The sequence below is a fragment of the Protomyctophum bolini genome (genome assembly GCF_963924005.1).
Source record: "Protomyctophum bolini genome assembly, chromosome: 15".
Taxonomy (NCBI): domain Eukaryota; kingdom Metazoa; phylum Chordata; class Actinopteri; order Myctophiformes; family Myctophidae; genus Protomyctophum; species Protomyctophum bolini.
In genome coordinates, this window is record NC_137876.1 from 28,779,253 (window position 1) to 28,793,985 (window position 14,733).

The window sequence follows — 14,733 nt, forward strand, 5'->3', positions numbered from 1 at the left end:
ATATTTCACTGTTAAGTCCTTAGCTTATGATTCATGACAACTACTTTTTATGTATATGACGTATTGCCATGCTTTTTGTTCTGAAATCGCTCTGAATTTAGAGCATCTGCTAAATGCCTAAATTGTAAATTGTCAGCAGAGCCAGGACAGCTGCACTAGCGTGATCCTTCTGACCTCCTGTTACTCACTAATCAGTCCTCTTCAGCTGCAAGTAAGTAAGATGTCAAAGAGGTCCTGACATTCAGATTTACAGGCTAGTAAGTAAATCTACTACACGTGTTTTATCATAATGTGTGTAAATGCCCCCCTGGGTTCATATATACGTGCAGCAACAACAGTACAGTAACTGAGCTGGCACCTACAGTAATTATGCGTGAACCTTTGACCATGCATGTCACAAGATGTGACCTGAATATGAACCACATTAGAAACCATACAAGAACCCGCATATTAACCACTTAAACCTTTTAGTCATGCCATAAAAGGAATAATAGGGATAATGTGCCCAAACTACAGACACCAAGTTTAAAGTGGTTAATCTTGGGTGCAGTATGAATATACTATACAATACATCATTTCAATCATCCATGTATTATAAGAGCATATACTGTACAAGTATACTAGTAACAAGGAGATAAGACCTATACTAGAGATTAAAAAACAATTCATGATTTGGATTTCCACCACCATATCTGTCATCTAGGGAGAACACATACAGCACTGTACTAGAATACTAGTTATTTGTTGTGTACAGAAGCTAGTTAAAACCCTTGTTTGTTTTAACTGTACTTGTATAGTTAACTTGGTTACATATACTATTCTACTTTGGCAATTTTAATTAACTGATGAATTGAACTGATGAGTCAATTCAGACTACAAGGCCCTTGGGTGAGGGCTCGTTGGTGTTCCTCTGTACAGTACGTATATGTAAATTTTCTATATGTATTCTTGTTATTCTTGTGTTCTATAATAGATGTGTTTGTGCAGTTATAGCAGGAGATCCCAGAGTTGATCAGTGGCTGCATATGGGAGACATCTGCACAACAAAGGGTCACATGTGCGTGATTCTCTTTCTGTACCTTTCTGTACCCGTTTGTTTGAAGAAGCCTCTAAACAATTTGACTGAAGATTATTATTTTTGTCATTCTGTGTTGCATTCTACCCTGTGCACTGTGCAGTATCTGTTGCGTTGTATTGTTGCTAGCACCACATCACTATGTAGGCCTACTATGACTATGTTTGCATTATTTGCATTCAAACAATTAAATTGTCTGTGTGAAATTGTCGTTTGAATACACAGCATGAGAACCAGATTCATCATCTTTATTGTCACATCACAGTTATACAAGTAAGACACAAGTGTCTGCTAATGCAGGGGTTCTCAACGTTTTTGGCTAGGGACCCCGGGAAATGCTTTGGCCATGTCTCACGACCCCCGCCCCGCCCTCCTCCCCACCACCAATGCACACTGACTGCAAGAATAACCTTAATAATAGAGAAAATACATCATAAATGAACACTGAAAACAGATATAATCATTAAGGAAAGTTTATGCATGCACCACGTACTATGTAAACTCTTAATTTCCATTTTCCAGCCACTCAGTTGCAAAAATATATATATATTTAAAAAAAAGAAATTGGCGACCCCCCTGAGGGGTCGCGACCCACGGGTTGAGAACCCCTTTGCTAATGTATGTTTAAGGGGAATACCAGTGAATTTCAGAAGGTTATGCATTATTCTTATACCCCCTATGGCTTGGTTTGAATTAGGGACTGTCATACTGTGCCCTACTTACACACAAAAAAAGAGGTAGAATTTTCTTCATCCTTGCTTTGTGTTTTGAGTGAACCAAATCTGAATCAATGTTTAGCAAATTATTCCAATGCCCTAATTGGAGTCACTATTGAACACTGACTGCTTATCCATCTCTCTCTTTCTCTCATGTCTCTGTCCCTGAACTTAAAACATGCTCTTTCTCTCTATGTTTTGGAAACCAAGATGATGTTTATATGCAATGGGCCCCAATGTAATGAATAGAACATGAATATGGGGTAAATGTTGAATGAGTCAAACCTCTGAATGTGTTTCAGCCTAAGCCTAATGTGTGAATATTTAATTAGGCTGGTTTCTTGTGGAGCAAGAGTGCTGGAAAAAGAACAGGGGTCTGTTTGAACTGTTTCCCTTAACTCACAACAAGACATTACTAACTGCCTTAAAGGTGAATTCCGGAAAAGCACTTTTCTTAATGTAATATGATCTCGTTATATCCAATAACCAGTGGTAGAGGCGGAAAAAGAAATAAAAACAATATCTAGAGCGGACCGCAGCTGGTCACCGCTCACACAACACATCTCTCTGTTTAAACTACAACAACGCAGCGTGGTCACCGCTCACACAACACATCTCTCTGTTTAAACTACAACAACGCAGCGTGGTCACCGCTCACACAACACATCTCTCTGTTTAAACTACAACAACGCAGCGTGGTCACCGCTCACACAACACATCTCTCTGTTTAAACTACAACAACGCAGCGTGGTCACCGCTCACACAACACATCTCTCTGTTTAAACTACAACAACGCAGCGTGGTCACCGCTCACACAACACATCTCTCTGTTTAAACTACAACAACGCAGCGTGGTCACCGCTCACACAACACATCTCTCTGTTTAAACTACAACAACGCAGCGTGGTCACCGCTCACACAACACATCTCTCTGTTTAAACTACAACAACGCAGCGTGGTCACCGCTCACACAACACATCTCTCTGTTTAAACTACAACAACGCAGCGTGGTCACCGCTCACACAACACATCTCTCTGTTTAAACTACAACAACGCAGCGTGGTCACCGCTCACACAACACATCTCTCTGTTTAAACTACAACAACGCAGCGTGGTCACCGCTCACACAACACATCTCTCTGTTTAAACTACAACAACGCAGCGTGGTCACCGCTCACACAACACATCTCTCTGTTTAAACTACAACAACGCAGCGTGGTCACCGCTCACACAACACATCTCTCTGTTTAAACTACAACAACGCAGCGTGGTCACCGCTCACACAACACATCTCTCTGTTTAAACTACAACAACGCAGCGTGGTCACCGCTCACACAACACATCTCTCTGTTTAAACTACAACAACGCAGCGTGGTCACCGCTCACACAACACATCTCTCTGTTTAAACTACAACAACGCAGCGTGGTCACCGCTCACACAACACATCTCTCTGTTTAAACTACAACAACGCAGCGTGGTCACCGCTCACACAACACATCTCTCTGTTTAAACTACAACAACGCAGCGTGGTCACCGCTCACACAACACATCTCTCTGTTTAAACTACAACAACGCAGCGTGGTCACCGCTCACACAGCACATCTCTCTGTTTAAACTACAACAACGCAGCGTGGTCACCGCTCACACAACACATCTCTCTGTTTAAACTACAACAACGCAGCGTGGTCACCGCTCACACAACACATCTCTCTGTTTAAACTACAACAACGCAGCGTGGTCACCGCTCACACAACACATCTCTCTGTTTAAACTACAACAACGCAGCGTGGTCACCGCTCACACAACACATCTCTCTGTTTAAACTACAACAACGCAGCGTGGTCACCGCTCACACAACACATCTCTCTGTTTAAACTACAACAACGCAGCGTGGTCACCGCTCACACAACACATCTCTCTGTTTAAACTACAACAACGCAGCGTGGTCACCGCTCACACAACACATCTCTCTGTTTAAACTACAACAACGCAGCGTGGTCACCGCTCACACAACACATCTCTCTGTTTAAACTACAACAACGCAGCGTGGTCACCGCTCACACAACACATCTCTCTGTTTAAACTACAACAACGCAGCGTGGTCACCGCTCACACAACACATCTCTCTGTTTAAACTACAACAACGCAGCGTGGTCACCGCTCACACAGCACATCTCTCTGTTTAAACTACAACAACGCAGCGTGGTCACCGCTCACACAGCACATCTCTCTGTTTAAACTACAACAACGCAGCGTGGTCACCGCTCACACAGCACATCTCTCTGTTTAAACTACAACAACGCAGCGTGGTCACCGCTCACACAACACATCTCTCTGTTTAAACTACAACAACGCAGCGTGGTCACCGCTCACACAACACATCTCTCTGTTTAAACTACAACAACGCAGCGTGGTCACCGCTCACACAACACATCTCTCTGTTTAAACTACAACAACGCAGCGTGGTCACCGCTCACACAGCACATCTCTCTGTTTAAACTACAACAACGCAGCGTGGTCACCGCTCACACAGCACATCTCTCTGTTTAAACTACAACAACGCAGCGTGGTCACCGCTCACACAGCACATCTCTCTGTTTAAACTACAACAACGCAGCGTGGTCACCGCTCACACAACACATCTCTCTGTTTAAACTACAACAACGCAGCGTGGTCACCGCTCACACAACACATCTCTCTGTTTAAACTACAACAACGCAGCGTGGTCACCGCTCACACAACACATCTCTCTGTTTAAACTACAATAACGCAGCGTGGTCACCGCTCACACAACACATCTCTCTGTTTAAACTACAACAACGCAGCGTGGTCACCGCTCACACAACACATCTCTCTGTTTAAACTACAACAACGCAGCGTGGTCACCGCTCACACAGCACATCTCTCTGTTTAAACTACAACAACGCAGCGTGGTCACCGCTCACACAGCACATCTCTCTGTTTAAACTACAACAACGCAGCGTGGTCACCGCTCACACAACACATCTCTCTGTTTAAACTACAACAACGCAGCGTGGTCACCGCTCACACAACACATCTCTCTGTTTAAACTACAACAACGCAGCGTGGTCACCGCTCACACAACACATCTCTCTGTTTAAACTACAACAACGCAGCGTGGTCACCGCTCACACAACACATCTCTCTGTTTAAACTACAACAACGCAGCGTGGTCACCGCTCACACAACACATCTCTCTGTTTAAACTACAACAACGCAGCGTGGTCACCGCTCACACAACACATCTCTCTGTTTAAACTACAACAACGCAGCGTGGTCACCGCTCACACAACACATCTCTCTGTTTTTACTAACCACTGTATCCGTGGTCACATCTTGCCTGTGCATGGAATCTCCTAAATACTGTTAACAAAGTTTTAAACCAGCCATTGTATTGTATGTGTAATGTGAAATGAGTCAATATTGAGCAGTTGCATGGCCTATTTCTTACTTAAAATGCCACCAGAAGCTGTTTTGCGTTTGACTGTACTGGTGAAAGAGGGACAGTTTCCAGACAGCATACATGTTAGTATTAGATTTTGATTTGACTCTTCTGCATTATGGCTGGGCATCATCGTCAACCAGATACAATCAGTTGGTCATATAGTGGAATATGAAATAAAGTGAGTAGAGTTGAGTAAAGTAGAGTGGAGTTGAGCCAGTATCATGCTACTGCATGATACCAGCTCATCTCAACTCTATTAAAAAAAAGCACCATCCATCCATATCCCTCTCTCCCTGCTTTAATTTACTCCCTCTCCTCTCCTCTCACTCCTCCATCATATCCCTCTCTCCTCGCTTTCATTCACTCCCTCTCCTCTCTCACTCCTCCATCCATATCCCTCTCTCCTCGCTTTCATTTACTCCCTCTCCTCTCTCACTCCTCCATCCATATCTCTCTCTCCCTGCTTTCATTCCCTCACTCTCCTCTCTCACTCCTCCATCCATATCCCTCTCCTCTCTCACTCCTCCATCCATATCTCTCTCTCCCTGCTTTCCCTCCTCTTGGCTCTGAATCGGTCCATGTCCTCCCCGTGAGGTGCCATCTCTCTGCAGGGGGCCAGGCAAGCCTACTTCCTCTTTCATTTTATGCCACATTATCTTCCAATTGATCATTATGCCCGTGCTCTATTTATTTATTTAGTGAGATCTTCCAATCAATATATCGTGGTGATGAACCCGCATGCTCCTGGCAGACGGCAGACACTCTCATTAGTTTATAAAATGCCTGTTGCTGGGTCTCTCCCATCAGCGTGCATGTGTGTGTGTGTGTGTGTGTGTGTGTGTGTGTGTGTGTGTGTGTGTGTGTGTGTGTGTGTGTGTGTGTGTATCTGTGGCTCTCGCCGAGCTGTCACATAAAATATGAATGGGAGCGGAGAGCAAGCTAACAACCCATCACAAAGCATAGGTTATTCCCAGCTTAGCTGCTTAGTGGGCGTGTGGCGGAGGAGGATGGGTTGGCACGGAGGACGACAGAGAGAGAGAGAGAGAGAGAGAGAGAGAGAGAGGCCTGATGCAATTGCCGGCATAGGATGACAAAATGCAATCCAGCCCCGGAGTGGCCCCAGGAGAGGAGAACGTGCAGATTATTCACCTGAAACCCTCTCTCGTGGGTTTTCCCCCCCAAGTTATATTTATTTAGGGAAGGTTTGCTGTGCATGAATTCCCATTTTCAATGACTTACTCTTTCATGTTCATACTGTACAGTAACTTGCACACATTCACAACAACACAATTCTGCTGCACACAAGCGGATTCACGGGAGTGGTCGGTTGTTAAGTGACTTGCTCAAGGGCATCTGTTACTGAGGGAGAGTAAGACCATTAACTCCTTATGAATTCAAACTGGTGATATCTTGGTCACTATCCACCTCTCTAGGGAGACCCCCCCCCAAAAGATCGAATTATATGTCACACACTGAATGTCATAACACACCAACCTCCCAGTGCTTAGTTAGGAATAATAATGACACAAATCCTGTACTGTAAATTTAACACATGTTTACTAGAAGAAAGACCCCTGAAAATGGTCCTAGACATTCATATTTGAAAGGGGTCATTTTTCTAGTTGAAGGAGACATACTGTTTAAAAAATGGGGGGAAAAAATAGGAAAACAACCATTAATCACATCTTTGTTGTTTTGGCAGCACGCTTGTCAGAATGCATAGCGTGGACAACAACTTTGACCTCTCTATGCTATACTCTATACTGTGTGAGGAATTTATGATTAGACCATAACAGTGAAGGTGCCACACTGCAGTAATTCAATGCAACCTCAGTCTGACCAGTGGTCATTTAAATACACGGCCTGTTCATGAAGTCACAAAGGGGATGCGAGTGTGTTGTTATGAGAGTTTACACAGGCCTCCGCATAAATTGCTATTGCCTTACAATGGCTTGGTTTGCATCATGTATTATCATAAAAAAGACAAAATGCCACAAAGCGCCAGTGGTTTTGTGGTAACATGGTTGATGATATCACATAGTGTCTGTAGATGTTTACACAACACTTCCACAAGTGCAGGGACAGAATAGCCGTATTTGACCTTTTGAACTGGATCCTACCAATGTTCAGTCTGTATTTCTATTCATTCATCCATCCCTCCCTCCCCCACTCTAACAATTCCTCATCATTTTTTCATCAAATTGTAACCTGAGAGAGTTCTCAGCCACCCTGCCCTAACTCTGGAAGTTACACGAACAAACAGTGGAACTCCACAGAGAATGACTGGGTCAGGAGAGAGAGGCGGCACAAAAGCTGTGGCAGCATCCAGGAGGATTTTTTGAGCATCATAAATCATGCATGCTACATCTTCTTGTTAGGGGCCCAAAGCACTACTATATGTAGCTCTTTTGGGTGTCAAAATTCAGACCAGCGTTGTACAGATGTACCCATTGTACAAGTCCCCTCTTTTTTTTTTTTACAAGGCATTTGTTGAACTACTGCAGCAGCTTTGCTCCAACCACAAGTGGAACGTAGTGAATTCAAGTTCATCCGTTTTCACACTACTAGCAGGTGCAGAGAAGGTCTCAGTGGTTACTACTGGATACGGTTCAAGACAGTATTATCCTCAGTTTATTATTTATTCATGTATTATTATTAATGCCGTGTCCCTGAGAACCTCTAGTCTGTTAACTCAAGTGTGTACTCGTCATTACACAAGTAGTCAAGTACACACTTGAGTTCAGATCTACTCAACAACTTTAACACAATGTATGCCACACCTGCGTATTTATTGCTTAAACCCTCTTTTGCCAACCCGGGAAATGTCTGGTTTCTTTAATGTCTCTTAATCCAGAATTAATAGTATTTTATTTACCGTCCATTGGATGTTTTTAGCATCAGTCGCTATAGCCTCCGGTAGCTCCCATGTTGTGCAGTCATTGATTACCACAAATCTCTGTGAACATGCACGCAATCTAAAGCAGGGGTTCTCAACGTTTTTGGCTGGGGACCCCCAGAAATTCTTTGGCCATGTTTCGTGCCCCCCCGCCCCCCTCCCCACCACCAATACAAACTGACTGCAAAAATAACCTTAATAATAAGAGAAAATATATCATAGATGAATACTGAAACCAGATAATCATTAAGGAAAGTTTATGCATGCACCACGTACTATCTAAACTCTTAATTTCCATTTTCCAGCAATTCAGTCTCATTTTTTTTTAAATAATAATTTGGGGACACCCGCAAATAATTTGGCGACCCGTTTTCCCCACCGACTTCATATTCAACATGCGTTCCACACCCCCGCAGGGAGTGCAGTGCCCGGACTCGAGTCGGTCGGACCCACGGTTCTCCAGAACCACCACAAAAGGGTCTGGCCAGGCTCTACCAGTGGGCCTAATCAGCCTAAATCCCCTCACCTGTGCAATTTCCAGCCTCTGCCTCAGCCAATTGTTTGCCATGGCAACCCCACACCTGACAATTGATTAGCCTACTTCGTTCCACTACTTTACAGTCCACTTTTCACAGTCAGTCAGTTTGCCCTATTCACACAGAGGCAGAGACAGAGAACTCCATGTGGGACACAGACAGACAGTTAAAACGGCTGCTATTTGACAGTTGACAACGGGTATTATTAGGTTCCCAAGTTACATCGTTCTCAAGTAGGCCGGTAGCCGACGGGCACATACAGGTCTAGTAACTTAAATTACTTTATTCAAACATTCAGTTTGAATCCAGACAATGCAAAATTACAGTTTTGCAGTTTTGAGTAAATACATCCTGTCATTATGTATGTAAGCTGTTTCCACAAAAGAAATGCAAGTTCTGCCAAATGTTGAAAGGATGAATTGAGATATGCATGCATGACAGAGGACTTACTAGCAATACATTTTGTACTGATCATGGCAGCTGCAGTTGTCAGAGTAAAACACATATTGGATATAGATATTTTCTTCAAAAATTTCTCTTTTGTCTCTCTCACAAAACTGGTGTTAATTACCTTTCAACAAACATGGTGTATTGTACCCGTTTCTGTGTGCATTGGTGCTTCTGAACATTTCAAGAAAAAACCCCACATTAAAACCTTATTTTACAATTGCCTTTTGATTAGATTTTCGTTTTCTTTACACCCTTGCAACGGATCAAATTTTCATCATTTACACAATCACATTACTTTCCCAGAAGTGAACACACTATAAACCCTGAGTTATGCCATGCGTATAACAATACTGAGTTATACGCATCAAAGCGTACACTGTGAGCTTGTTGTGAGCTTGTAGATCGGCTATTTACGATGTGATTTTCTACTGTTGGCAAATAGGCTATAGTGACTGGCAAGCCCCAGGGCATGAGAAAAACATCTGAATTATTAAGATGTTTGGATGGGTGGTATCCCTCCTTTCCATCTCCATGATGCTTCATTGTTTGCACGTGCGTGTCAGGATGGCTATCATTATACTTCATGTCATGCACCAACGCCTTCTTTCCTAATCATAGTCATCATTTAAGTTTGAACACAGCATCCCATCTCATCTATGCGTATTCGGAGTGATAATTAACCACTGGGACAAAAACTACTACTTGTCCTCGCTGAACAAAAACAACAAACTGAAAATTATTCACAAACAAAACAAACAAGCCAAAAAAGCCCTGTGCCTTGCTATTTTAAAGAGCTTCAACAGGAGAGAAAATATATTTTTTGTTTTGAGTAAACAACTCGTTCGCCCTCTCTCTCTCTCTCAGCCTCTCGTTCACTCCATCTATCTCTTACTCTTTCTGTCTCCCTCTCTCTGATCCTCTCCAGTATGTCTCCCTCTCTCCCCCCCACCTGTTCTCCCTCTTCCACCCCTCTCTCTCTGCTACCTTTACTTCACTTTATTTGTTAATTTAGACAAGACAATGTATATTAATGGACATTACATGAATGCAAAAATGCTAATTCTCATCCGCAGTCCCCACATAAAAACATAAAACTAAACAAGCAAACAGTACCCAACATTAGGAAACAAAGCATTAAAACATACTATACATACACCTGTTCTCCCTCTTCCACCTCTCTCAGGCTTCCAGGTGCTTTAAAGTAAATAGGTAATTAATCCATGCCTTGGGGCCTAACAGTGCCACATAGCAGCCCCCGGGCTCATCCACAGGCCACAGACAGAAGAAGCAAGAAGGGTGCTGCTCATCAAACACTTTCTAAATCCACTTCTCAAACCCAACGTCTCCTGTGTATGAACCCATCTCCTGAGTCGCTCATCCAACCTGTCCCAGAATACTTATTGGGCTGACGTGCTGAATTTTAAAGCGCACTGCAGTGACACCAATTTGTACTGACACTTTACAGTAAACTGAGATGCTTTGTTGAACCATTTGTTTCATTTTGAAAAGTGTGTGTGTGTGTGTGTGTGTGTGTGTGTGTGTGTGTGTGTGTGTGTGTGTGTGTGTGTGTGTGTGTGTGTGTGTGTGGCCTATACTGAAAATGAAAGAAATTAATGAGATTTTTGAATCAAAGAAAGTAATGAAAGAAAATGGATTGAGGGCCTGGGCCGTGGCTCAGCGGTCCAGGCACCTTGGCTCATGGTAATACAGTCTTGCAGTGTGCCGCGGGTTCGATCCCGATCCCGACGGCCTTTACTGCATGTCACCCCCCCATCTCTCTCCCCATTTCCTGTCAGCCTACCGTCTGTCCCTCCATACAAATATAAAATAAAGGCGACAACAAAAAACAACAAAAATTAAAAATAAAACTGAGTTGCCATAGTCTGATCTGAAAGTTGGTGAAAGCTAAATACAGAGTTCCAAGAGGATATAAGGATTCAAATGAAATCAGATGACTCTGATTCAGTATTTTGGCCGAGCAGTCTCCTTCCCTGGTAACACTATGCAGGTGGCCCCTTATATGCCTTGTTTATGATCATAACAATGTGGAATTAATTCATTAATTTAATTTAGTTCAAAATTAACCCAAACTACGCCAGCATTGATATAATTCACGCCAGCATTTTTCTCTGTTCAGCTCTTATTTTGAAAAGCCACATTTCCAGACTTCCGGTCTTGAGCTTATGTTAGGAAGTTGGACGATGCATGGTCACGTCCTGTTTATCAAACGGAGTGTGATACAGTGTTATTGACAACAACAGCTAGCAACCACCAGATGCTAACTGGAGTAGCATTATGACTTGATCAATCAAAAGCACTATAAAACACCAATTGCCGTATACGTCAACGCCAATGGCACGATAAGATGAGATGAATAATGGAATAAATAATAAATCAATAATCAAACAGGAATAAAAGTTGTATTTATGCAACCATGAAGTAGGGACACAGGAAAGAAATCGAGCTGCACCATTATGATTTTTTTTAAAGAAATTATTTTGGTTAAATACAGAGATCAAGATTATTAAACATGATTGCTCACTGACTTTGTAAATGTCATGCATGTATTGAACTTAAAACAAAACGTCTTGATTTGTAGTAAGCCTGTCATAACAAGATAGCAAATGAACTGTGCGTAAACGAGGAGAGGAATAACTATGGTACGCGCATCACACACACACACGGCCTCCAGCAGTCACAGCCTGCGCGCGCGCACACACACACACACACACACACACACACACACACACACACACACACACACACACACACACACACACACACACACACACACACACACACACACACACACACACACACACACACACACACACACACACACACACACACACACACACACACACACACACACACACGGCCTCCAGCAGTCACAGCCTGCATACGCATGCAAAAACACAGAAAAAACACTAGATCCGTTTGCTGTTGTTTGATGGTGACTGTTTGAACAATCCTAAAATATATGAAGTGCATCAGGAGCACCGGCGGTGCAGCTAGAGAAGCTGCTGTTATGCTCTCCGCCCACTATGCCATTTCATTGTCCAATTTCCTTCTCTCTGAATAAAGCTGTTGTTTCTCCTCCTTCATGTTTAAATTATAATCCCTGTATAGCGTGTGCATCTCCAATGAAAATATATACATTCAATTAAAAAAGGTTGGGGTCGGGGCACAGCTGCAAACGACATAATCATGTGAGGATAGTCTTTTAACACGTGTAACCTGGCAGCCCTATTCTGGGCATGTCATTATACGCACATGTTTGCCAATTAAAACAAACAAAACAATAGCAGATCTACAAACTCAACAATTGTTGCTATTCATTGCACAACATGTGGTTAATTCGTTCTCACTCTAATGAACAGGTGTTAGAGTGAGGTGGGCTTTTAGGGAGGGGAGAAAGCACACCACTGTAAAGGAAACGGTTGATGGATTTATAACAAAGACCATGAGTTCATCATTACGATGCGGTTCAATAATCTTAATAAGATAATTTTATCTTGATTGTCTACCGTATACATGTATTTCCAAATCGTAACTGTATCGAAAATGTGATTAATTGCATAGCCCTAGGAAGAAGGCCCAGGTGACATTCAATTCTTAGATAACTATAAGTGGATCCTGAGGACACCACTTGATTAGAAAAGAATCAAAGATGTATGTAATTGCTATATTGTGGTATTTTCTATTAAATGTGGCTAATGGAACAGCGGGCGGACCACAGCCATGTCACTTTGACTAAGACATAAGCATGCAATACGCCCAGAGGTTTGTCCATTCACTCTGTGTCTCAGAGGAGGGCTGTGGACAGTTCAGTGACATCATCGGTAGGCAGTCATTTCAAACATATATTTTACTAATGTGAGAAAAATTACTTCTATTACACCACGCTAACTCTCCAGAAATAGCTTAGACAAAAATGGTACCATCTTATAATGAGCATTAGTGAGGAATGAGGATTAGTGAGCATATATATATAGGCTATACCTAGGTTGAAAATGGTCCTTTAATCAAAGCAACTATAGATCTCAGTGCAGAATCTAATTTGTAGCTCACCTGCCGCAATGGAGGCCAGTCGCACATAGTCCGATCCCCTCTCCTCTGGCTCATAGGGGTAGTTCTCCACCAGGTTGAGTCCTGTCAACGTAAGATACCACCTTGATTGTGTATTCAGACACACATTGTTCAGCTGTTTAATGTTTTCCAGTGCCAATGTGTGTCTGTCGCACACATTGATTCCAGAAGCACAAAAGACCATTTTGACAAACAAGTTGGACAGCTTAACACTTTGAGTGACACCTTGTGGCCAAAGGTGGTAGCGCTTGGGTGCCTCCGGATACAGGGATACAGATGCTATGTCCGTTTTTCCCAAAATGCAGAAGTCTCACTAACGCTAGTGATCGTTCTCCAGAAACGTAAATATTCTAATCGCGATGCATCGTAAAATCAGAAATGAGACCGGGACCTTGCCGATCTGACCAGGCCTAGCAACCAGAGCGATTCCAAAAATGTAAAACAGCGAGGACTAAAACGCCTTAGAACGAGTCTACTCGTCCTGAAAAACAACAGACATACAAGCTCACAACGCATCACATTGGCGATGTGTCGTTAGCTTATAAGTCGGCTAATATCTTTGAGCGACACTGTCATGCGACAAATTATGAATCAGGCTTAATCCTCCACCTCAAAGCCTGAGATGCATGCTCAAGAGTTGACTGGCCTGGTTGCCTTTCTTGGGGTAGTTGTGTGCAATATAGCAACATAAATCTTTTTTAAGTATTTCAGGATTTAAGTCAGGATTTAGAAGGAATTTCTTTATCGGCCTCAGGTCTAAATGGGTTAAGTGTTGTGAAATATGATTTGAAACAAGTAACCTTTGTTGTTTGGTGAGAAATTAGGAGGAAATGAAGGAAGTGATATTGGCTGGAAGGGGGATTTAGCATGACATCTCACGCTGCCACTTTTCCATGTAGGTATTCCACCTTGTGTTGTCACCTACTGTACCTAGGTGATTTACCAACACAACATATAAGCAGGTCCTTAGTCTTGGGGGAAAAGCCAGTGGCTATGTGACTTTAGAGGAAAAAATGCAAACTCCTGCACACCTAAGCTGAAAATAAAGCAGAGAAAAGTGTGTGGGGGTATGCATTTTTTTCTTCCTTATCTAAGGGGATTTGCGCCCAGCACCACACGCATTTTGTGAGAGTGTGCAGCTCTCCTTATAGGTGCTATGTGTCTCACGTCTTTCCTCTAATACCAGGGATATTTTCCATGCTGAATGTTTTCTGCCCGATTGCACATTGTGAACAAGGAATCATGAATATGTACATACTGTATGTACAGTGTACTGTATACAGTTAGTTCTCAATGGGAACCCAGAGGGAATCCAGAATACTGCTCGTTTTCATTCTAGTTATCTGGGACTCTGACAGAGCTTTGGGGGTATTGTCTATTATTACAGTGGTTCTCAAAGTGGAGTTTGGGGGGACCTTTACGGGTGGGTTCCAGGAGGCTAATGGACACTTACAAACCTACTGTATAACCCTTATGTTATGGGAGGCCTGTGGACTAATTAAGA

The 14,733-nt window shown here is 42.8% G+C and overlaps 1 protein-coding gene across 2 annotated transcripts in view; it reads right to left on the minus strand.

Moving 5' to 3' along the window:
• Positions 1 to 14,733, minus strand: part of gfra4a (GDNF family receptor alpha 4a) — a 156,113-nt gene that overhangs the window by 24,194 nt on the left and 117,186 nt on the right. For both annotated transcript variants that reach the window (XM_080783215.1, XM_080783216.1), the window contains exon 3: positions 13,212 to 13,292. In XM_080783215.1, coding sequence (XP_080639341.1) covers positions 13,212 to 13,292 — 81 coding nt within the window. The remainder of the gene's footprint in view (positions 1 to 13,211; positions 13,293 to 14,733) is intronic.